Here is a 26,040-nt window from a genome sequence, read left to right as displayed (position 1 = left end):
TCTCCAAGTGAGACAATCTTAAGTAGAAGCAATGTGCTTCCTATGAAAATGCAACTTTTAAGTCCCTAACTTTTTCTGATGAGAAGAGCTGACTCACTGGAAAATACCTTGATGTTGGGAAAGATTGAGGGCAGGAAGAGAAGGGGATGATAGAGGATGAGATGATTGGATGGCATCACTGCCTCAATGGACATGAGTTTGAGCAAACTCCAGGAGATGGTGGGAAACCTGGTGTGCTGCAGTTCATGGGGTTGCAAAGAGTTGGACACAACTTTGTGACTGAACAACAACAACAGCAACTTTCACTCAGAGCCAGATTGCTGCCCCTAAATACCTCTTGCATACAAATTTTCCATCTTACTCTGGAAATGAGGAAGTATTTAATTGATGATGTGCAATTGGAGGAGGATTCAAGAGATGGGAGTGAGGGGAAAGTAAGAGTAAGAAATTGGTTGGCAGAAAGTGGTATAGGTTAGGATGACAAACAAGAAGTAGCAGAACTAGAGTTTGAATCCATCAGACTCCAAAGTCGATATACCTCTTTATTAAATTTTTCTAACATTAATGTACTTAATAATTACCTGAGGGTCATGTTAAAAATACGTTCATGACCCCAGAAGTTATGATTTAGTAGGACTTATATGGAGTACAGAAACCTATATTATTATCAAGTATCACAGATATTAATAATTCTGATGCAGATAATCAGTGGACATATTTTGAGAAAAGTTTCCTAGAGGAATAGTTCTCAAACCATTTGGTTTAAGGATCCCCTTACACTATTAGAAATTACTGAGAACCCCAAGGAGCATTTGTTTATGTGGTAAAGAATATCTGATAAATAATAGCTATTGATACGTATGGTATTAAAAACTAAACAGAAATTTTAAAATATTAATCCATTTGAAAATGCCAATAATAAGACCATTAAATTTTAACTAGATAACATTGTGTGAAAAATAATTATATCTTCAAAATTAAAAACATCTAATGAACAGAGTTGTATTAGTTTAACATTTTTCAAATCTCTTTTATGCTGACTTAATAATTCTCATATATATGTCTACATTCAATTTTTTGTGATGCAATGTTTTGGTTGAAGTATATGAAAAAAAAAAAAAAAAACTCAAGCCTCACACAACATATTTGCAGACAACGTGAAAAGATCCTGGAGACTCCCATGGATACAGGCATCACACTAACTTAGCGTCTTAAAATAATAGCTATTATTGCTATCAGAAATGGTTATGTTCTTCAGTCTGTATTGGTCATCAAAGTTTAGGGACACTAAAGAAGGTAGAAAAATTAATTTGTTCCTTAGACTGTTTGGAGTTGTTAAATTATTTCATAAAATGTATCCCAATATTTCTCTTTTATTAATTTGCTTTATACTTTTCAAAGCACTATAGAAATATAAAATAGGAGTCCAGGTGTTTGGGCAGAATTTTGTTTAAAGAAATTGGGATTAAGAACAAAGATTTCCTTCAGGGTAGAGGAATATCAATAGGCAATGAGGAAGGAATACATTAGGTGAACATAGGAATACATAGGTAGGAAAAGTATAAAAGCAGCAAATAATCTGGAGTTGTTTATAGTGGATATTTGCAATTGAATAAATAACTATAATGGTGAGAAAGTGCTAATCATAACCTTCTAATGAGAGTTATTACTTTGCCTGAATAAAAGAACCCTTTCTTCTGGTCAGCACACCTCTTCAAATTTGGTTACTTTTTGTTGTTGTTGTTACTTTAAGTTTTAGTTCTATAACCTAAAACTTGCTGCCAAATTATGCAAAGACTTTAACAAATATTATCTCATTTCTTATCTTTGGTCAAAGTGGAAGCACCTGAAAAGGAGATTGGAAAAAGGCAGCTGGGAAAGTGAGAGAAAAATTGAATGTTTGTAGTCTTGGAAGCCATTTGAGGTAAGTGTTTCAAGGAGGAGGGAGGGAGTAATCCAATGTGTCAGTTGATGCTGATTGATGAAGTTAAGATAGAAAATGAAAATTGTTCCCACGGAGTGGTTGAGGTGAAAAAGCCTCAAGGTGGTTTTCATTGGTTTAAGTGATACAATAGCATGTTTCTATACTAATGTGTTTTTCAAGAGCTTCAGTAGTGAACACAGTACATACAAATCTTTTCCTTATAGAACCTATAATCCAGTAATTCAAGCTGATGAAAGGCAAGTTTTCTTCCTTTTCAGCATGCTGTACACATATAGCATGCCCAGGTAGCTCAGTGGTACCACTGCCTGCCAATGCAGGAGCCGCAGGAAACTCGGGTTTGATCCCTGGGTTGGGAAGATTCCCTGGAGGAGCCAATGGCAACCCACTCCAGTATTCCTGCCTGGAAAATCTCATGGACAGAGGAGCTTAGTGGGCTACAGTCCATGGAGTCGCAAAGAGCCAGACATGACTGAGCACTCTCAGGCAGATACACGTTTTAGATGTTTCTCTAATTTTTAGGATATCAAATTTATTTTCAAGATGAGAAATTTCATGCTAAAACAATTTGGAGTAGATCAGCCAAATAGATTACAAAATTTTGATAGGCCTGCTTATCAGAAGAGTTAAAGGATTACATAAGTAATCTGTGTTCTCACATTCAGTGCTGTTCAGCAATTTGGGGTTAGAATTGACTTGTTCAATAGAGAAAAACAGTTATCTAGAGTTACTGAGTCTGAAGTAAATCAAGAAAATGTACTGAGATCTTCAAGTTCTTGATTCAGACAATGATATAGGCAGATTATTTCAGTGTCTGTCAAAGGGTGAAAAAGATTCAGGGGAGTCTAGGTAAAAACAGCTGACTTCCTAGTGTGGAAATTTCCTATATTCTTGACTACTGCATGATAACTGTTGCTGGCAATGATATGACAAATAGGTAAAAATAACTGATATGACATGTTAAATATCAGGTTAGCAAATTCTTTGACTCAGAATATCTGTGAAAGTAGTGGATAGAGAGCATGATAATCTGGGCCGTACTACAGTCTTTACTCTTTAGGAATCTGCAATCCAGTGAGGGAAAAGGAAATTACAAGTGACATTCTACATATACATGGCAGGAACACAAATAGCTATGCAAAGGGACAGAGACAGGTAATAAGTAATCTGGACTGTGCACTTCTCTGGTGACTCAGCTGGTAATGAATCCGCCTGCAATGCAGGAGACCAGGGTTCGATCCCTGGGTTGGGAAGATCCCCTGGAGAAAGGAACAGCTACCCACTCCAGTATTCTGGCCTGGAGAATTCGTATAGTTCATGGGGTCTCAAAGAGTGACATGACTGAGCGACTTTCACACACAATCTGGACTGTAAAGGGAAGAAACTCTTAGTAATTTATAGATTATCCAGGCTGATTTGAATAGTTTCCATTTGCTTTTTGCTGATTATAATTAACACTGTTCCTTAAGCATCCCCATACTTGCAGATGTGAAGAGAGATGGGAAAACTTAAATCAGTCCATTTTAGGAACTCTGTTAACCAGGTTGGGTAAAGAAAGAAATGAAAATAGTGAGTGAAATGGTGTTTTTGAGTTTTCTATACATTTCTAGTTTCCCAAGTTACTTCATTATCATTAAAGTTAGTTGTATCCACCACATGGTTATGCATAAAAACACATTGACTAGTTTAAGCTATTCTCCAACATCCAAGAAAGATTTATGCTTCATGTATCTGAAAATTCTAGATTAATATGGCAATTAATAGAACATCTGCTACAGGTTGTGCCAATTTGTAGAAACTGATATTATCAACCAATTTAAATTTTGTTAACATTAGACACTTTCCTGCTCTTTCAAGGGAGCATTTGTCCTATGACCTTCTGAACTTAAGGGATAGATGTATAGCTACAAATAATCATCATATTTTCATTAGAGTCCTCAGCTAGAATTTGTAGCCATTTTTCATGCTATTAATATAACATTCTTTAATAATGCAGGCTTTAAATCAGGCTTCCAGGGGTCCAATATTGGCTCTACTACTATCAGACATTGGAAAAATTATTTAACCTTCCTGAGACTGACTTTGCTCATCTGTCAGATGGGAAAATAATAGCATCTACTTCATGAAGTAGTGAGAATTCAATGAGATAATCCATGTAGACCACTTGGAACAACACCCATTCGTGGTGAATACTGAATAATTGTAATCATTATTACATGATTGGTGGAAGTAGTCATAGGAATATCAAGTCTACATTTATATAGACTTTAATACTTTTCAGACTATGGCCAAAAAATATTTCATTTGAACCTGGGAACAGGTGACAGGATTGAAAACTGAGACACAGAGAGGTTATGTAATTTGTCTGAGAGCACTCAGTAAGTTAATAGGGAAACTGGTCCTTCACCTCTATAATGATACTGAATTCTAATGATGATTGCTGCATCAGTGAAGTTAAACAGCCTGCCTAGTGAATTTTCCTAAAATACTTTATATGCCTTCATCAAGCCAACTCTTCCTTAGTGTTTTTCTTGGAATTGAAAACTAAGTTTTCTCCCCCTTGAGATGAATACCGAGTTATTTATTTCACATGGTTTTACAAATCAGGCAAGTCCAGCATACTAAACTTATTATTAATACAAGTTTTCACACTTTCCAATGCTTTTCAGTATTCCTCATTATTGTTTCAAATAAGCATTTATAAGTTAGTTATTATAACAAGTCTGTATGATCTGGCCTTTGAATTTTTAGGAAATTTGCATATGTAGTCATTTGTGAGATGAGAGGTGACTCATGTAAATGCACCTAGCTATGCTACTTTTAGTTTATAGCCAGTATATTCATATGTACACATTGCATCAAATTATCTATTCTGTTTTTAGAAATATACTTTAAAAAATTCATGTAACAGTGGCAGAGTACAGAAGGTAGTAATTGAAGCATTGATAGCTGAAAAAACAACTAAAGCTATTTAAAGCTGTGCATAAATAAATGTGTTTTGAACTGTGTTCCCTGGTGAAATAATAGCTTCCTTGGTTTGCTTCCTATGCTTAGGACTTATCTTTCATATGTTGTTGGAAGAGCTGACAAGTGTATCCTGGCACAACTAGATCCAGGGAAAAGTTGACAGATTTTAAACTACAACTGAGTTTGGATTCACAGTGCATTGCCTCAATAAGCATCTCATGATTCTCTTATATAAAATATATCACTTTTAACAGAAAATGTAAATAAAATTATAAGGAATAAATGAAAGGCACAAGTCTATCTCACTTTGAACTTCTAATATATGAGTTATATTCCATTTGCATGACTGGTCAGATGTGAGTGAAATTGATTATATATGTTCAGTGCTGAAAAACACAGACAAGCTTTGTGACTTGAAGTATCTTGTCAAGGGTTTACATAAAACTTATTTATTAAATAGAAATTGGGACAATGGGGAGAAAAGATGTGGCAAACCTTACTTGAGGAGTATTTTTAATAGAAGTAATATCACACAGATGGAAAGGAACTAGTATTCAGTTAGCACTGGTTCATGTAAGGTGATCCCTTGTGTAGAGGAACTTGAATTTTCAGTGGTCCTAGGATGTTTTGGTTGCGTATGTATAATCATGAGTTACCACATCTAAACACACACAACAGGGCAAAATCTGTTGTCAAAGAAGACTCAAGAAAGTCATTAGTGAGCATCCAAAACTTATCAAGTGCACTGACAAAATAAGTACTTTTTGGGCAAATGCTTAGTTGAATTTGGGGGGGGTGTGTGTGTGTGTGTGTGTATATATTATATGTACATTATATGTATTATTATATATTATATATAATATATAATGGCATTATATAATTATATTATATAATAATTATATAACACTATATACTATATATAAATATATTATATATTATTAGTATATATATTTATAATATATTTATATATATATATATATAATGGTTTTCTACAGAGTGTCTGTTATTTTGTTCATGGCTTCTTGACTAGGGCAAAATGTTAAAGGGGCAAAGTTGTTCTTCTGAGGGCCTTTGCTCTTTTCTTTAACTATACTCAGAATTTTCAAACATTTTCAGAAATATATGCAGGAGAGTGCCATTCCTACTAGTTGAGAAATAACCATGATATGGACTCTATTGATGATGAGTCAGTCATGTCACCTAGATGCCACATTATAGTAATCACAGTGTTTTGTGTTCCATCTCCAAATAATTTATATGTGTCATCCAAGTGCCAGGTACTTAGTTCAAGCTTAGTATGTGACTGAATAAATTAAAATAATTTCCTATGTCCTAGCTCTGTCTGCTGAAAGAGTCCAGAAGCAGCAATATTCCAATGGGGGCTAATGCAGAGGATATACAAGATGATCCTAGAGTGTCTTGTAGAATCAGAAAGTAAGGAAGTATTTAGGAGACAAAATGATAAGAGTGTGTCAAAAGGATACAGAAGCCAACTAAAAGAGCCCCTGAAGGCCAATGCTGAAATAATTTCAACAACAAAATAAGTAAAGTAGTATTGAAATATTGCCCAAAGTATAAACTTAATACTCATGATTTATACTGATACAGTGATCAAATCTCCCATACAAAAGAACTTCAAATATTTTATGTAGCTATTTCCCATCAAGGAGGTAGAGCATAAATCTACATTACTTAAGTGTGGATTGCACGTAGTGACATCCTTTCAAAGAGTGCAGTATGGAAACAGAGTATGATCTTGCAGTGGAAAAAGCTGGCAAACATTCACTACCTCAGTCTTGTGATCAACATTAACATCAATGATAAGTCACCTACACGTGTACCCTCAATGTAATGCAGTGAGAATGGTTTTTGACTTGTGTTCTTTCTTCCAAGAACTTGCAGTCTAATTCTAAACATGAGAAAAACCTCAGACAAACCCAAATTGAAGAGTGTCCTGAAAAATCAACATCTGATCAATACTCCTCTCAACGAAGAAAATTCTGACTAACTGCCAGTCTAGAAGAGCCTGGGAGACATGATTACTAAATGTTATATGGTATACTGGATGGATTCCTGGAACAGAAAAAGGATATTAACTTAAAAACTAAGGAAATTTGAATAAAGAATAGACTTTAGTTAGTATGAATGTGTCAGTATTGGTTCATTAGTTGTGGCAAATGTACATAGTAATGTAAGATATTATCAATAAGAAAACTAGATGCAAAAGATTCTTTACTTGCAACTTTATTATAAATCTAAAGATATTCTAAAACAGAAAGTTTGTTTTAAAAAACATTTTACTTCATCATCATAAAAGCTAAATAATAACAATGATTTGTTTTTCTGAATATAAAATCCAAAATATATTACTATATTAAGATAAGTAAGATGGTGAAGTACTCATTTCTTTAAAATAAACAATTAGCTAAAAGTTATACTTAAAACTTTATCCTCTCATAGCCTTTCTTTTCCATTTTATGTCTTGTATCTGCAATATTTTATTGCTGCTCTAAACTTCCTGGTATGATCATTAAGATATTAGAGACTGATCCCTTGCCATTTGACAATTCTGTAGACAGAAATAGAGGCAGTATTTCAGATTCTACACCTTTTCCCTGGAATGACAAAAGTGCCATGACACAGCTATGCCAGAGGGAATTCACCTGAAGTGAAGGCTTTTAACATAGCACAGCTTTGTATCATGTTGATTCCAGTCAAAATAAGGGATAGTTTCTCCCTCAGAACAGTCATGTTGCCAACTAGAATAGAATGTGTTGTTGCTTGAGTTTTACTTAGAAGAAAGATATCATTTTATATATACTTGCTAAAACTAGTATTTTCAGGAAATTGTCAAATATCATTAAACGTCCCCGTGAATTCCATAAAACTGACAATACACTATATTATCAGTCAGTATGAAATAGCAGAATATAATGATAATTAAAGGTATTGGTAGTATATATGTATGTATATATGTGCATATCTCATGTCAGTCAGTTCAATTATCAGTTGTGTCTGACTCTTTGCAACCCCATGGACTGCAGCACACCAGGCCTCCCTGTCCATCACCAGCACCTGGAGTTTGCTCAAACGCATGTCCGTTGAGTCAGTGATACAATCCAACTATCTCATCCTCTGTCATCCCCTTCTCCTGCTGTCCTCAATCTTTCCCAGCATCAGGGTCTTTTCAAAGGAGCCAGTTCTTCACATCAGGTGGCCAAAGTATTGGAGTTTCAGCTTCAAGATCAGTCCTTCCAATGAATGTTCAGGACTGATTTCCTTTAGGATGGACTGGTTGGATCTCCTTGCAGTCCAAGGGACTCGCAAGAATCTTCTCCAACACCACAGTTCAAAAGCATCAATTCTTCAGCGCTCAGCTTTCTTTATAGTCCAACTCTCACATCTGTACATGACTACTGGAAAAACTATAGCTTTGACTAGACAGACCTTTGTTGGCAAAGTAGTGTCTCTGCTTTTTAATATGCTATCTAGGTTGCTCATAAGTTTCCTTCCAAGGAGTAAGCGTCTTTTAATTTCATGGCTGCAGTCACCATCTGCAGTGATTTTGGAGGCCCCAAAAATAAAGTCTGCCACTGTTTTCACTGTTTCCCCATCTATTTGCCATGAAGTAATGGGACCAGATGCCATGATCTTAGTTTTCTGAATGTTGAGCTTTAAGCCAACTTTTTCACTCTCCTCTTTCACTTTCCTCAAGAGGCTCTTTAGTTCTTCTTTGCTTTCTTTCATAAGTTTGGTGTCATCTGCATGTCTGAGGTTATTGATATTTCTCCTGCCAATCTTGATTCCAGCTTGTGCTTCATCCAGTCCAGCATTTCTCATGATGTACTCCTCATATACGTTAAATACGCAGAGTGACAATATATAGCCTTGACATCTCCTTTCAGGATTTGGAAGCAGTCTGTTGTTCCATGTCCAGTTCTCACTGTTGCTTCTTGACCTGCATACAGATTTCTCAGGAGGCAGGTCAGGTGGTCTGGTGTTCCCATCTCTTTAAGAATTTTCCTCAGTTTGTTGTGATCTACAAAATCAAAGGCTTTGGCATTGTCAATAAAGGATAAGTAGATGTTTTTCTGGAACTCTTTTGCTTTTTTGATGATCCAGCGATGTTGGCAACTTGATCTCTGGTTCCTCTGCCTTTTCTAAATCCATCTTGAATATCTGTAAGCTCACAGTTCATGTACTGTTGAAGCCTGGCTTGGATACATTTGAGCATCACTTTGCTAGCATATGTGCATATGATTATCATTATTTTATAACATAGTAGACTCATTGTAATCTTAAAGCCTTTAAGTAGGTTTACGAGGCATTTATTTCAGCAGCATGATATTTAAACTTACATTAACTAGTGGTAATAAAGAACATTAATTTTCTTTGATAGAGGCTGCATCTAAATTTCCAGAGCTTTGCAGAAGAGTTGGGTGTTTTAAAGTCTCAGTTCAGTTCAGTTCAGTGGCTCAGTCGTGTCTGACTCTTTTCGACCCCATGAATCACAGCATGCCAGGCCTCCCTGTCCCATCACCAAATCCCGGAGTTCACTCAAACTCACGTCCATTGAGTCGGTGATGCCATGCAGCCATCTCATCCTCTGTCGTCCCTTCTCCTCCTGCCCTCAATCCCTCCCAGCATCAGAGTCTTTTCCAATGAGGAAACTATTCGCATGAGGTGGCCAAAGTACTGGAGTTTCAGCTTTAGCATCATTCCTTCCAAAGAACACCTGGGGCTGATCTCCTTTAGAATGGACTGGTTGGATATCCTTGCAGTCCAAGGGACTCTCAAGAGTCTTCTCCAACACCATAATTCAAAATCATCAATTCTACAGCACTCAGCTTTCTTCACAGTCCAACTCTCACATCCATACATGACCACTGGAAAAATCATAGCCTTGACTAGACGAACCTTTGTTGGCAAAGTAATGTCTCTGCTTTTCAATATGCTATCTAGGTTGTTCCTTCCAAGGAGTAAGCATCTTTTATTTTATTTTTTTAAATATAAATTTATTTATTTTAATTGGAGATTAATTAGTTTGCAATATTGTATTGGTTTTGCCATACATCAACATGAATCCTCCACAGGTATACACGCGTTACCCATCCTGAACCCCCTCCCTCCTCCCTACCCGTGCCATGGCTGCAGTCACCATCTGTAGTGATTTTGGAGCCCCAAGAAATAAAGTCTGACACTGTTCCCACTGTTTCCCCATCTATTTCCCATGAAGTGATGGGACCAGATGCCATGGTCTTCGTTTTCTGAATGTTGAGCTTTAAGCTAACCTTTTCACTCTCCTCTTTCACTTTCATCAAGAGGCTTTTTAGTTCCTCTTCACTTTCTGCCATAAGGGTGGTGTCATCTGCATATCTGAGGTTATTGATATTTCTCCCGGCAGTCTTGATTCTAGCTTGTGCTTCATCCAGCCCAGCGTTTCTCATGATATACTCTGCATATAAGTTAAATTTAAATAGGGTGACAATATACAGCCTTGACGTACTCCTTTTCCTATTTGGAACCAGTCTGTTGTTCCATGTCCAGTTCTAACTGTTGCTTCCTGCATATAGGTTTCTCAAGAGGCAGGTCAGGTGGCTGGTATTCCCATCTCTTTCAGAATTTTCCACAGTTTATTGTGATCCACACAGTCAAAGGCTTTGGCAGGGTCAATAAAGCAGAAATAGATGTTTTTCTGGAACTCTCTTGCATTTTTCAATGATCCAGCGGATGTTGGAAATTTGATCTCTGGTTCCTCTGCCTTTTCTGAAACCAGCTGAAGATCTGGAAGTTCACGGTTCATGTACTGCTGAAGCTTGGCTTGGAGATATTTGAGCATTACTTTCCTAGTGTGTGAGATGAGTGCAATTGTGCGGTAGTTTGATCATTCTTTGGCATTGCCATTCTTTGAGATTGAAATGAAAACTGACCTTTTCCATTCCTGTGGCCTCTACAGAGTTTTCCAAATTTGCTGGCATATTGAGTGTAGCACTTTCACAGCATCATCTTTCAGGAGCTTTGTTAGTAGTGATGCTTTCTAAGGCCCACTTGACTTCACATTCCAGGATGTCTGGCTCTAGGTGAGTGATCATACCATCGTGATTATCTTGGTCATGAAGATCTTTTTTATACAGTTCTTCTGTGTATTATTGCCACCTCTTCTTAATATCTTCTGCTTCTCTTAGGTCCATACCATTTCTGTCCTTTGTCGAGCCCATCTTTGCATGAAATGTTCCCTTGATATCTTTAATTTTCTTTAAGAGATCTCTAGTCTTTTCCATTCTTTTGTTTTCCTCTATTTCTTTGCACTGATTGCTGAGGAAGGCTTTCTTATCTCTTCTTGCTATTCTTTGGAAATCTGCATTCAGATGCTTGTATCTTTCCTTTTCCCCTTTGCTTTTCACTTGTCTTCGTTTCAAAGCTATTTGTAAGGCCTCTTCAGGAAGCCATTTTGCTTTTTTGCATTACTTTTCCATGGGTATCGTCTTGATCCCTGTCTCCTGTACAATGTCATGAACCTCAGTCCACAGTTCATCAGGCACTCTATCAGATCTAGTCCCTTACATTTATTTCTCACTTCCACTGTAAAATCATAAGGGATTTGATTTAGGTCATACCTGAATGGTCTAATGGTTTTCGCTACATTCTTCAATTTAAGTCTGAATTTGGCAATGAGGAGTTCATGATCTGAGCCACAGTCAGCCCCTGGTCTTGTTTTTGTTGACTGTATAGAGCTTCCCCATCCTTGGCTGCAAAGAATATAATCAGTCTGATTTAGGTGTTGACCATCTGGTGATGTCCATGTGTAGAGTCTTCTCTTGTGTCATTGGAAGAGGGTGTTTGCTATGACCAGTGAATTCTCTTGGCAATACTCTATTAGCCTTTGCCCTGCTTCATTCTGTATTCCAAGGCCAAATTTGCCTGTTACTCCAGGTGTTTCTTGACTTCCTACTTTTGCATTCCAGTCCCCTATAATGAAAAGGACATCTCTTTTGGGTGTTAGTTCTCAAAGGTCTTGTATGTCTTCATAGAACTGTTCCACTTCAGCTTCTTCAGCATTACTGGCTGGGGCATAGACTTGGATTATTGTGATATTGAATGGTTTGCCTTGGAAATGAACAGAGATCATTTTGTCGTTTTTGAGATTGCATCCAAGTACTGCATTTTGGACTCTTTTGTTGACCGTGATGGCTACTCCATTTCTTCTGAGGGATTCCTGCCCACAGTAGTAGATATAATGGTCATCTTAGTTAAATTCACCCATTCCAGTCCATTTTAGTTCACTGATTCCTAGAATGTTGACGTTCACTCTTGCCATCTCTTGTTTGACCACTTCCAATTTGCCTTGATTCATGGACCTAACATTCCAGGTTCCTATCCAATATTGCTCTTTACAGCATCGGACCTTGCTTCTATCACCAGTCACTTCCACAGCTGGGTATTGTTTTTGCTTTGACTCCATCCCTTCATTCTTTCTGGAGTTATTTCTCCACTGATCTCCAGTAGCATATTGGGCACCTACTGACCTGGGGAGTTCCTCTTCAGTATCCCATCATTTTGCTTTTTCATAATGTTCATGGGGTTCTCAAGGCAAGGATACTGAAGTGGTTTGCCATTCCCTTCTCCAGTGGACCACATTCTGTCAGACCTCTCCGCCATGACCTGCCTGTCTTGGGTTGCCCCACAGAGCATGGCTTCGTTTCATTGAGTTAGACAAGTCTGTGGTCCTAGTGTGATCAGAGTGACTAGTTTTCTGTGATTATGTTTTCCGTGTGTCTTGCCTCTGATGCCCTCTTGCAACACCTCCCATCCTACTTGGGTTTCTCTTACTTTGGACGTGGGGTATCTCTTCACGGCTGTTCCAGCAAAGCGCAGCTACTGCTCCTTACCTTAGATGAGGGGTATCAGTTCACCACTGCCCCTCCTGACCTTGAATGTGGTCAAGGCTCCTCTAGGCCCTCCTGTTCCCATTCAGCCATGGCTCCTTGGATGTGGGGTTGTGCCGAGGACCAGCCCTGGCTGATCCAGGGTATTCGAAGGGGAGACGGCGTCGGCGACCTATTCAAATGGTAATTAGAGATATAAAGAGTAATAGAATGAGGATAGCTCAGTAGGAAAATTCAGTGGAGAAAAGAGGCTGAGTAGCTTGGTTTACGCGGAAAATCAATATAACCCATGACACCAGGTTAGCTCTGACCACGGAGGCCACAGGCGCCCTCTCGAATAGCGGAAGGTGCCCCACCTTAGACACCTTCTCGAGTGGGTCTTAGAAGCCCAGGCGAATAAGTGGTCGCAGAGGATATCCACGCTCCAGATGGAGACTTCAGCCGGAAGTTAAAGGAAAGAATGACATGGGGAGACCAAGCATTGGTGAGCAAGGCCCGTAGCTTTATTTTTAACAGGGGCTTTTATACCCTAAGTTACACATAGAGGATAATAGGGGATGCAAAGTCAGCAGTCTTTGATTCTTATCAAAAACCAGGGTTTCTTTCCTGCAAATTTATCGTATACAAATGGTTTAGGTGATTTACATCATCTTCTGGCCAGAAGGCCTACTAACATTTTATGACTCTTGACAAGAACTTATCAACAAAGACTTATTTTCTCTAAGAGTTATTATTTTAAGGTTTGGCGCCATCTTCCAAAGATAAAATTGCATTCCTATAGGGCGGATGTGTAATGGGTTTACAACAAAGAAAATAATTTATTACCTTAAGGGTCTAAAGTTACTAACACCAAGGCCACTACTTATTTTTTCTACATACCAACTATATTAATTAATACACATTCAAGGATACAATTCAGGGGATGTGAAAACTTGGCAACAAACATTGACTCATCAATGAAATCCTTTACTAGTCTTATTCTGACAGTTTCTAACTCTCTGAGAGGCTCTAAGCTATTTGAATATCTTAAGCTTCCCGTGCCTCTGGAGGCTAGGAGACTGTAAACAATCGTATGCATAGCTGCAGGAGTCCGGGTAAACTTGTCAGGCGAGTTAGAGAGCCATCTGAGGGGTTTGGATTTAAACACTCCTAATTGCCCAGGAACTTTATTAATTGGAGCTGTAAGTTAACTCTTTGACAAAGAGAGCGAGATGGTGGTGGGGGACAGCCCCCAGTAAAGTCAGAGGTGAGAGCACAAAGCAATAAAGTAGGCAGACTCTGGTTTTTGGGGGGGAAAATGCTCGAGAATATCCGGGCGGACTCCTGAGGCTCGATCCCGCCTTTGCGTATGCCGAGCCTCCTTCCTCATGACCTTTGTCATGAGCGGAATGCCTCACCGGCTCCCGGCAGGGTTGTTCCTCCCAACTGCCACACCTGGCCTTGGGCATGGGGCAGCCCCTCCTGCCTGCCACCCCTGGCCTTGGGCAGGGGATAGCTCCTCACGGCCGCCGCCCCTTACCTGGGACGTGGGGTAGCTCCTCTCAGCTGCCACCCCTGACCTTGGACGTGGGGTAGCTCCTCTTGGCCACCACCCCTGACGTCGGACGTGGGGTAAAGTCTCAGAGCTGTTGCCAACTATTTGCAAAGATTTTTCAGCTGAAGTTCCTATGTCTGTGAGAGAGAGTATGTTGCCTACAGTTTGATATATCATTAAAAATTGAATGAAATGATTTGTAAAATAGAGTAGCTCTTTAAAATAACTAGCCTTAATGATAGTGACAATTGAAATTAAGACTGTGAAACATTAAAATATGCTTTTAAGTAATTTGAATTCATATTGACTTTCACCTGAGCATGTTCAGTGAAAAATGGTCACTTTTAACATGGAGAAGTGGATATGATATCTGGTTTACAACAGTGTAGTAATGTGAATATATGCATTGCATTTGGCTTTTCCTTTTCACCTTAGGGCCTTAGCATCTGATATTCCTTGTGATTGGAACATACAGTCAACTTTGGCTCTTTTATTACTCCTTTACTCTTTAGTCACCTTCATCTGCTGCTGCTGCTGCTGCTGCTAAGTTGCTTCAGTTGTGTCTGACTCTGTGTGACCTCATAGAGGGCAGCCCACCTGGCTCCCCTGTCCCTGGGATTCTCCAGGCAAGAACACTGTAGTGGGTTCCCATTTCCTTCTCCAACGCATGAAAGTGAAAAGTGAAAGTGAATTCGCTCAGTCGTGTCCGACTCTTAGAGACTCCATGGACTGTAGCCTACCAGGCTCCTCTGTCCATGGGATTTTCCAGGCAAGAGTACTGGAGTGGGTTGCCATTGCCTTCTCCACACCTTCATCTGGCTAGCTCTAATTTATCCATCAGGTCTCAGATTACATGTTAATTGTATGTTAGTATCTCAGAGTTGACCTTCTATTCTAAGTTAGTTCACCTATTATTCATAGTGTCCTGTGCTTTTCCTTTATCATTCTAATCATGATTATAATTAATACTCACTTGTTTGATATTTGTATAATGACTTTTACCTTTACTAGATCATAATCTCCATGGGATATAGCATAGTATCTGGTGCATAATAGATGATCAAATGGGAGTTGCTATAAAAATGAATGAACGGATAATTGTTATAATACTTAGATAATGAGAAAGGCTGTTACAGTTTGTATCCATTATTTATACAAAATCAGCATACTTAGTACAAATGAATAGAGATAAAGAAAATAAAGTTTCTCTTCTAAAATAGAAACAGAAAGTAAGCCACAGTACTTTTAAGACAGAGTACTTGAGCAGGAGACTTTGTTGCTGTTATTTTTTTTTTTCTCAGTATTATCTTCTGAGAAAAGAGCACACAGATTCTGCAAGTCTGAAGGCCTCCCACAACACTTGTCTGGTATTATTCCAAATTGTAACTATTGTTCTCAAAACTCCTATGCTATCTCAACCTGTCAATCGTAGCAGATGATCTTGGCATGTATGATTGAGTGAAAATGAAGGCTTTATGTGAGAAATGCTTCAAATTTCCCCCTTTCATCTTCCCTGTCACTAACAAAAGAAAGAAAAAAAAACTATACCAATACTCTTTATTCTTTTCCTCTGCTCTTTCAAGAAGGGAGATCCTCCAACTATGCCTTTGATTCCTCTCTGTTTCTTCTATGGTTTTGCCACAAAGAATTATTGCCTCTCTTTCCTGTCTTCTTTAAAGTCTTTGTATTTAAACATCATCGGCCTCTAAATATGTTTAAGTTTCTTCTGTGATAAAAACAAACATGAGGAAAAAATCATTTTTTGAAAATTCTTCATCTCTCTTTGGGCTTCACTGGTGGCTCAGCTGGTAAACAATCTGCCTGCAATGCAGGAAACACAGGTTCAATCTCTGAGTCAGGAAGACCCCCTGGAAAAGGGAATGGCTACCCACTCAAGTATTCTTGCCTGGAGAATTCCATGGACAGAGGAGCCTGGCAGGCTGCACTCCATGGGGTTGCAAAGAGTCAGAAATGACAGACCAACTAACACATACCCTATGTCTGTAATTTCTCACCTCCAGTTTACTCTTTAACCCTCTGTCAACTGGTCTCTGCCCTAACTAATTGAAATTGTGTTAGCAAAAGTTACCAATAATTTCTTGACAGTCAAATATAATGGGCATTTTCAGATTTTATCTTATTTGACCTATTTGACTTAGTATAGTTGTCCATAACATCATTTTTTTCTGGATTTTTTAAAAGTTAAACTTAATACCTGCTCATTGTAAAAAAGTATAAATAGTATAGGAAAACTTACAAAAGGAAATAATGCCTTCTCATATGCAGAGATAACCAGTAGTTACATTGGTGAACTTTCTGTATGTGTGTACTATAATTCATACAACCTGTTTGTTCTTGATGAGCATTTAGGTTTTTTCCTCAAATTTTAATGTTTAGAAATCCCTCAAGTGAAATTTATGAACCTTTAAGGATGATTGCCCTCACCTTGAAATGTTACTCTCCCCACTGTCTTTCTGTAACCCTACTTTATTTTCTGATACTGCTGTAGCTCTTACCACTCTGGCTAATTTTCTGATGTCTTCTTTGTAAGTTTTACTTTCTCTGCCAGCCCCTTGTGTGTTTTTCATTTGGAACCAGTGCTCAAACCTTTTTTTCATATGAAATATTCCCTCAAGGTTATTTAATTTTCTCTCATGACTTTAGCCATCACGCAGTGACTGCCAATCCTGTATCTCTAACTCAGGTCACATTCCAGAGTTTTATCACCCATACATCCAATTTCCTACATGTAGGTTCATTCACATGTTTCAAGCTTTATAAATCTAACATTGAACCTAGAACTTTACTCAAAGTCTATGTAATTTCCTATATTATCCAGTCATTGGCCTTTTATCTTGTCTCACAAGCCAGAAAAAGCAGAGGAACCAGAGATCAAATTGGTAACATCTGTTGGATCGTAGAAAAAGCAAGGGGATTCCAGAAAAAAAAACATCTACTTCATTGACTATGCTACAGCCTTTAACTGTGTGGATCACAACAAACTGTGGAAAACTTTTTAAAGAGATTGGAATACTAGACCACCCTACCTGCCTCCTGAGAAACCTGTATGCAGGTAAAGAAGCAACAACTAGAACCAGACATGGAACAACAGGCTGGTTCAAAATTGGGAAAGGATTATTTCAAGGCTGGATTGAAAAGGATTCAATAAATAAAGGATTATTTAAGCAGGTGTATTGTTACCTGCTTAAGTATTATGCAGTGTATATAATGCAAAATGCCAGGCTGGATGAATCACAAGCTGGATTCATGATTGCCGGGAGAAATATCAACCACCTCAAGTATTCAGATGATACCACTCTAATGGCAGAAAGCTAAGAGGAACTGAAGAGCCTCTTGATGAGGGTGAAAGAGGAGAGTGAAAAAGCTGGCTTAAAATTCAACATTCAGAAAACTAAGATCATGGCATCCAGTCTCATCACTTCATGGCAAATAGATTTGGAAAAATTGTAAATAATGATAGATTTTATTTTCTTGGACTCAAAAATCACTGTGGATAGTGACTGCAGCCATGAAATTAAAGACATTTTGCTCCTTGGAAGGAAAGCTATGACAAACCTAAACAGCATGTTAAAAACCAGAGACATCACTTTGATGACAAAAGTCCATATAGTCAAAGCTATGTTTCTTCCTGTTGTAATGTTACAGATGTGAGAGTTGGACCATAAAGAAGGCTGACCACCGAGGAAGTGATGCTTTTGAAATGCTGAGAGTCCCTTGGATTACAAAGAGATCATACCAGTCAATTCTAAAAGAAGTCAACGCTGACTATTCATGGGAAGGACTGATGCTGAAGCTGAAGCTCCAATACTTTGGCCACCTGATGTGAAGAGGCAACTCATTGGAAAAGACTGGTGCTGGGAAAGATTGAGGGCAGGAGGAGAAGGGAGAGACAGAGGACGATGATTAAATAGCATCACCAACTCAATGGATGTGAGTTTGAGCAAACACCGGGAGATATTGAAGGATAGGGAAGCTTGCAGTCCTGCAGTCCATCATGTTGCGAAGGGTCGGACACTGAGTGACTGAACTACAACAAGGCAGAACCTTTCCCTAGATTCCTTTCTCTTCCTCATGCTTTGTATCTAATTGCTCGTTAATTGCAGTAGAATCTCCTTAGTATGTCTCATATTTCCCCCTTTTTCACTCATAATACCACTATTTTTATTTCAGACTCTTCCCTTATCTGTATGAATACCTGAATTAACCTCATTGTCTTCAGGTTTACCTACCTCCAGCTCATCTTTCGTGCTGTAAGAAATTGTCTTTTAAATACTCAAACGTGATCGTATCACTCTCTTGCTTAAAATAGTCACTGTCTCCCCATTAGCTTCATTATAAGTTCCATAGAATAAATTAAAACCTCAGCATCTCATTCAAACATTTGTGAATTGGTTTTTGCCTGTCTTTCTAGATGATATTAAGACTAAGTTTCAAGGAAATGTAATTAGAATGGATTATGCTATTTCAAGTGTGCAGTAGTGGAAACAACCACCAATTGAATGTGAACTAAAATCCTTAAAGGCATTTGATGATCAAGTATGTGAAACAATGATATTTGACAGACCTTTGGGTTCCAGTAAGAGGGAAAATGACAAAAATACTTAAGAGAACTGAAGAGGAGGGAGAGTAAGTTAACAGAACAAATCAAATCCAGAAACTATTACCAAGAGTAACTGTAAAAATCTGTGGCATTGAGCTTATGGTGGGTAGGTATATTAGGTCGACTTAAAGGGTCAAGTCAGGATGGAGACTGACATAAAAATCCGTGACATATCTTATCTTTCCCTTCAGACTTTGTGTTGGCTTCCTAACAAATATAGAACAAAATCTAAGATGTTAAAATGATCTAAGAAGGCCTCTACGATCAGGCTATTTACTTCCTATGCAGCCTCACCTCCTGCTACTGCCCTCTTTCGCTTTAGGCTCCATTAACACTAAATGCGGTGATCTTTCAAGTCTCTTTGTTTTTTTCACGTATTTTTTTTTCAGGTAAATCCAAATTTTATTTTTTATTTTTTTCCAAGTTTACACTTTATTTATTTTTAATATAAATTTATTTATTTTAATTGAGGGCTAATTACTTTCAATATTGTATTGGTTTTGCCATACATCAACATGAATCTGCCACGGGTGTACACGTGTTCCCCATCCTGAACTCCCCTCCCACCTCCCTCCCCGTACCATCCCTATGGGTCATCCCAGTGCACTAGCCCCAAACATCCTGTATCCTGCATCGAACCTGAACTGGTGATTCGTTTCTTATATATTATACATGTTTCAATGCCATTCTCCAAAATCATCCCACCTTCTCCCTCTCCCAGAGTCCAAAAGACTGATCTATACATCAGTGTCTCTTCTGCTGTCTCGCATACAGGGTTATCATTACCATCTTTCTAAATTCCATATATATGCATTAGTATACTGTATTGGTGTTTTTCTTTCTGGCTTACTTCACTCTGTATAATAGGCTCCAGTTTCATCCACCTCATTAGAACTGAGTCAAATGTATTCTTTTTAAAAGCCAAGTAATACTCCATTGTGTATATGTACCCACAGTTTTGTTATCCATCCGTCTGTAGATATCCATCATGTCCTGGCTATTATAAACTGTGCTACGATGAACGTTGGGGTACACATGTCTCTTTCAATTCTGGTTTCCTCCGTGTGTATGCCCAGCAGTGGGATTGCTGGATCATAAGGCAGTTCTATTTCCAGTTTTTTAAGGAATCTCCACACTGTTCTCCATAGTGGCTGTACTAGTTTGCATTCCCACCAACAGTGTAAGAGGGTTCCCTTTTCTCCACACCCTCTCTAGCATTTATTGCTTGTAGACTTTTGGATCGCAGCCATTTTGACTGGCGTGAAATGGTACCTCATTGTGGTTTTGATTTGCATGTCTCTGATAATGAGTGATGTTGAGCATCTTTCCATGTGTTTGTTAGCCATCTGTATGCCTTCTTTGGATAAATGTCTGTTTAGTTCTTTGGCCCATTTTTTGATTGGGTCGTTTATTTTTCTGGAATTGAGCTGCAGGAGTTGCTTATATATTTTTGAGATTAATTATTTGTCCTTTGCTTCATTTGCTATTATTTTCTCCCATTCTGAAGGCTGTCTTTTCACCTTGCTTAGAGTTTCCTTTGTTGTGCAGAAGCCATGTATTGTTTCTTCTGCCTAGAATGTCTTTCAGTTCCTTATTTCCTCAGTGAACTCCTATTTATTCTTCAGAACCTTGTACTGGCATCACCAACTTCAGGAGCCTTCTCTGAATGCACCTCTCTCACAGAGTTACCCATCCATCAATCCACTCATTTGTTTGTTTATTATTGAGCAAATATTTATTGAGTACTTAGTGTGGACCAGATGCCATGTAAGGTACTGGGAACATCATGGCTAGAAGACAGGCCAAATGTGACTTTTACCCTTCTTGGCCTTATATTTAGAAATGAATACACATATGCATATGCACGTGAACACACACATGCATTCACACACACACAAATACACATTCAAATAGATAAAGAAAATAATCATCAGTTTTCTAAGTGCTATGAATATAAGAGGCAAGAAACCGTTATACAGAATAATGAGTGTAAGGGATAGATACAGAAGCAACATAGTATAAGGTTGAACCATGTGAAATTGCTAGTATTTGACTATTTTTGTTTATTATAATTGGTGATTTTATATAGTTCAACCTAATAGTTGCCTTTCTGAGGAACTGACTTTAAACTTAGATCTGAAGATAAGGTAAACTGGCTAAGGTGGCTAAGCTTGAAGCTTAGCATGTTCCAGAAACCAAGAGAAAACTGGAAAAGATAGAATTGAGAAAACTGTTGAAATGTAAGAGCTATAAGCAGGACAGATTGTATTGGATCTTTATAGGAATTTGGATTGATTTTCATTAAAATATAAAGCCACTAGACTATTTTAAAATCCTTCTGATTTCAGTGTGGGACTGAGAGGGAAGAGAATAAGGGCAAAAAATAGGGCTATCAAGAAGTTGATGTCAAGAGGCAATATAATGTGTTAAGTGTACAGGGTTTGGCTTCATGCTGCCTTGATTTAAATCCTGGTTTTACCATTTGCCATTTATTATTTCACTTTATGCAAGTTACTCAAACTCTCTAAGCTTCAGTTTCTTCATTTGTATAATAGGATAATGACGGGATCAACTTCATAGGATGTTGATCTATGACTAACCTCTAGACTAGTCTAGAGACTGAATAAGATAATCCACTGCACAACACTGAGCAGTCCCCGGCATCTAATAGAGATTAATAATCCAAATGACAGGTGACAGTACCTGCACTATTTTGATGACAGCCTATTTGAAGAGAAGTGAACAAACATGAAACCTTTTGTTGTGGGGGTTTAAGCAGCAAGTTTTATTAATGAATTGGATATGTGAATTGAGGGAGAAGGATTTTTCAGGCATCACTCCTAGGTTTCTGTCAAAGAGTGGAATGGATTGTGCTGCACTCTGCTAAAATGGGGACGGTGTGCCTGGTACAGAATTTGGCCACAGAAATTTCTCTCTCATTATGCCATATAAGGCAGAATGAAAGAAAGAAAAAAGGAAGGTAAGTACCATACAATATAAAAAGAAATAGTTATTTAAAATTTAGATAACAGTCAGAACCTTACATGAGATATGAAAAACACTTCATGTTATATTTATACCACAATGTCTAAAACATGTAAAACTTTTGTGTATATATTATTTTTTCTCAAAGTCTAAGATTTTGTAAATCTTTCTACCATACTATGTGATAAACAGTGAACAATTAAACTTATGTGCTTACTTTGTCTTATATTAAGGGCATTTTGTAATCATTCCATCTGTTTCTCTCACAGAATGAAACCTGCTTGGTATACCAGCAGATGAAGAATTTAAGGAGGGTGTCTGTCTTTATTCTCTTTAGAAACTGAGAGTCTGCTCTGGGAACCATCAGGCACCATGGGGAAGCGGGACAATCGGGTGGCCTATATGAATCCTATAGCAATGGCCAGATGGAGGGGCCTATCTCAATCTGCAGGCCCAACAATACAAGATTATCTGAATCGACCAAGGCCCACCTGGGAAGAAGTGAAGAAACAATTAGAAAATAAAAAGAAAGGCTCCAAGGCATTAGCTGAATTTGAAGAAAAAATGAATGAGAACTGGAAGAAGGAACTAGAAAAAAGCAGAGAGAAATTATTAAGTGGAAATGAGAGTTTATCCAAAAAAAGAGACAGAAAGAAAAAGAAAAAGAAGAAATCTTGTCGGTCTTCATCTTCTTCTTCATTAAGCACTGATTCTTCAAGCAGTTCCCCAGATTCTGAAGATGAGGAAAAGAAAGAAGGAAAAAAGAGAAAGAAAAAGAAGAACCATTCATACAAATCATCAGAAAGCTCTCCATGTGATTCTGAATCAGAGAGCAAGGAATCTGTAAAAAAGAAAAAGAAGTCAAAGGATGAAACAGAGAAAGAAAAGTGTATTAGAAATCTCAGCAAAAAAAGAAAGAAAACTTGTCCTGAGGATAAACCTTTATCATTGGAGTCCTCATCAGAATCAGATTATGAAGAAGAGATGCAAACAAAAAAGAAGAGAAGACGTGAAGAGCAAGAAAAAGGAACAGAAAAGGCAAAAAAGAAGAAGAAGAAACAGTACAAAAAACATAGTAAGAAGAAGAAAAAGAAATCAGATTCAAGTCACAAATCAGTATAGTATCAAGAAAAAAATAGGAAGATTTACCTGTTGAAAAAATCAAGAAACGTCTATAGGAAAATTCAACTGTGAGTGTTAGAGCATATTTACCAAAATGCATGAGTTTCCCTGTGTTAGTAGAATTATTCCTGGACTTTGTTGCCAGTCAAATGCCACTGTGCCAGAAAGGGCCTTAATTGTTGCCTGCAGCTTAAATGTAGGGTTTTGTTTTGTTTACATGTTTTTCCCTCCACTGGCTAATTTCTCTGAGAGCTAAAATCGTGTCGTCATACTAGTGGTTAAAATGTTTAGAATTAAATTAAATGTTTTAGATGATAAATAATTCTGACCAAACAATGTATCTAATGTCAAAAGTATCTAATTTGGATACATCTTTAAAATATATTCAGAAATATCCAGGCAACAATAGTTGACCTTTTTGAAGCATGGACTTAACATTAATGTCTCAAAATATTTACATTTGAAGATTAAAATTTAGGTTTTTTTCCTCCTTAATAAACTTTTGTTTACATGGGGAAAGGGCTGTGGGGGGAAAAGAGTTTGCTATCACTTTGGCGAGCTGAATAGTGTGCCTTTGATACTTACACATCCTATTTTTGCTAGTGCAGCAGCCATTCTTTTTACTTTGTAATGTATGCTGCTTCACATGAACAAGAAAGACAGCAATTTACAGTATATGTAAAACCCCAGTTTTATAAAACTTATCTCCACTTCCACAGTAGTAAATAATATTTAGTGTTAGAGTGTTACATGATTTGAATTAACTTTGATACCCTTTGGAGGAGAATCATTTTAAATAGACCCTGGTATTTTTTTTTTTATTAATAAATCTTTATCCTGAAATGTTTTGCATGTTTCATACTATTAAGTTTTGATTATCCAGGGACATTCTATATAAACAATAATCCTTTTTTTAATATGATTTACACTTAGGGTACAAGTTTCAAGCTTTTAATTTATTAATCTTACTATATTAATTTCATTACTGTGTTTGACTGCATACTTTCCAAAATATTTAGCATGTAAAAAGAAGGTTATAAAAAATATTTAATGCCTTCATATTGAAGCTGGTTTACTATAAGCAAGTTGAGTGCCAGACCTCTAGTACACTGTATGTCTTGTTACATAAAACTACTGCCAAAATCTTAGTATGCTGTTTAAAAATTTGTTGTCTTAAGCATTAATATTGAATTAAAATAAAAGTTAAATTAGGAGAATATAGTCTGTTTCATATTTTACTAAGATTTGGAGTTTGTTGCCTCATGTTTGTTGCTGATTCATGTTTACCACTATGCTGAAATAAGTTGAAATTTATTTTTGCTTTACATATTTTATATAAGAGCAATATGAATTATAAATTGATGCCTAAAAACACCCATTACAGAAGATGTGCTAATTGTAATGTCATATGTACAAAGTATTTTGGCATGAGGAGAGAATAGATAGCTATTTTTTTAAGTAGCTGATTTTATGTCAGCTCCCTTGAGTCACAAGTAAAATTATTATAAAGATAGAAAACATCTGGTACATAAATAACATATTGACTCCCCCAATTTTTGCAGTGCATACACCAGATTCTCTCAGTAACATTCTTGGAACATTATAAATGTAATGCCTTGTTAGGTCACACTGAAGCTTCATAACTGTAGCTGTTTCCTAAAATATAGCTATATCTATATGCCAATAAAAATATTATATTTAAGGGAAATTTTTATCCATATAGAGTTTTCCAAAATTATTTTTTATTAAAATATTAAAAAGCATGTATTATTTGTAGAATGTGGCAAAGACATTAACAACTATCAAATATCTGTGGGCTCGCATTCACTTCCCAGCCCCTTGTAGTTAGGCAATGCCATTTATTACTTCCAGCAGAAGGATTACAGAGAGATTGTAAACAAAAGTGATGTGTCGTTTCAGTACTGGTGCAGTAAAAAGTCTTGTGTGACCCTCCAGCTCTCTTTACCTGCCATGTGGACCTGAAAGCAGTGTGCTCCAAATAGTGTACCTACAAGATGGATGCAACCTGTATCTATGTTTGTAAGGGACCTGCCCTGAAGAGCTGATGGACTTGGGGTGAATGTTTTGAGTGTGAGAAATAAACTGTTATGCGTCAAGCCACTGGGATTTCGGGTCTTCCTTTTCATTACTGCAGCAATCAACTATCGTATTCTGAATAGTAACATACAACTCTAGAATGTCTGTTTCATTATTTACATAAAATAACTCACTTATTTCTATCACATCTTCATGTAGTCAGCAGAATGATTCAAAAGTAAATCAGTTATCCTATAACAGAAGGAAATGTTATTTTATTTGCATTGGTTTTTATGTAATGACTGAAGAAGAGGGTGGCCTAGGATATTTCACACTTATCAGCAATAATAACTGCCTAGGAAGTAAAACTACTTCATTATTCCTCTTATCATGGCCAAAACAATCTTCTAGTAAAGGTTTTCGGAAGATAGTTTTAAAGCACTCATAGGAATCAATGAAGAATAGGGATGCTATTTTTTACGTATAAGTATAGACGGTTAAAAAAAAGTGATAAGGAAATATGTAGAAGACAATAGACTAAATAGATTTAGGTGAACATTTAATATGTTGCCTACAGACTAAAAGCTGAATAAGTTATCCCTTATGTGAAAAGCACTACAATTGTTACTAGTAAATGTATGCTATGTGATTCATAAGAATAGCTTTAGACAAAATATTTAAGTAAATTTGTGGGATGGGAAGCAGTGGGAAAGTCAATAAGAAAGTAGACAAGAGGTGGGGGGAAACCAATACAATCTAGATTAAGAATGTAATTGCAAGCAGAAAAAGAAAAAAATTAAAAGATCTCAGACTGAAGATAAAGATTATATTGGAGATAAGGAGAATGAATAGAATTGGGGGTTCTGGTTTTGTATCTTGTGATACTTTATTTGGCTATTACAAATTTATTTTGAGAAAGATTCACCTTTGACATTGTAGTTCTGTG

General features: G+C 37.2%; 1 protein-coding gene across 7 annotated transcripts in view; it reads left to right on the top strand.

Moving 5' to 3' along the window:
* FAM133A (family with sequence similarity 133 member A) overlaps positions 1–25,178 on the top strand; it is a 72,700-nt gene extending 47,522 nt beyond the window's left edge. For 4 of the 7 annotated variants that reach the window (XM_086386937.1, XM_086386934.1, XM_086386936.1 and 1 more), the window contains exons 3-4: positions 1,838–1,924; positions 22,205–25,178. In XM_086386937.1, the coding sequence (XP_086243063.1) occupies positions 22,308–23,057 (750 nt within the window). In that variant the 5' untranslated portion in view covers positions 1,838–1,924; positions 22,205–22,307 and the 3' untranslated portion in view covers positions 23,058–25,178. Of the gene's footprint in view, positions 1–1,837; positions 1,925–4,996; positions 5,198–6,802; positions 7,052–22,204 lie in introns of those variants that run through there. The other 3 variants (XM_086386939.1, XM_086386941.1, XM_086386940.1) reach the window with 3 other exon arrangements.
* The last annotated feature ends 862 nt before the right edge of the window (positions 25,179–26,040 follow it).

This window comes from Bos grunniens, chromosome X (assembly GCF_055505025.1).
Source record: "Bos grunniens cultivar Pamir isolate PY7600 chromosome X, Bosgru_T2T1.0, whole genome shotgun sequence".
Classification (NCBI taxonomy): domain Eukaryota; kingdom Metazoa; phylum Chordata; class Mammalia; order Artiodactyla; family Bovidae; genus Bos; species Bos grunniens.
The sequence above is the reverse complement of the archived record's forward strand: the minus strand, read 5'-3'. Positions and strand labels throughout refer to the sequence as shown.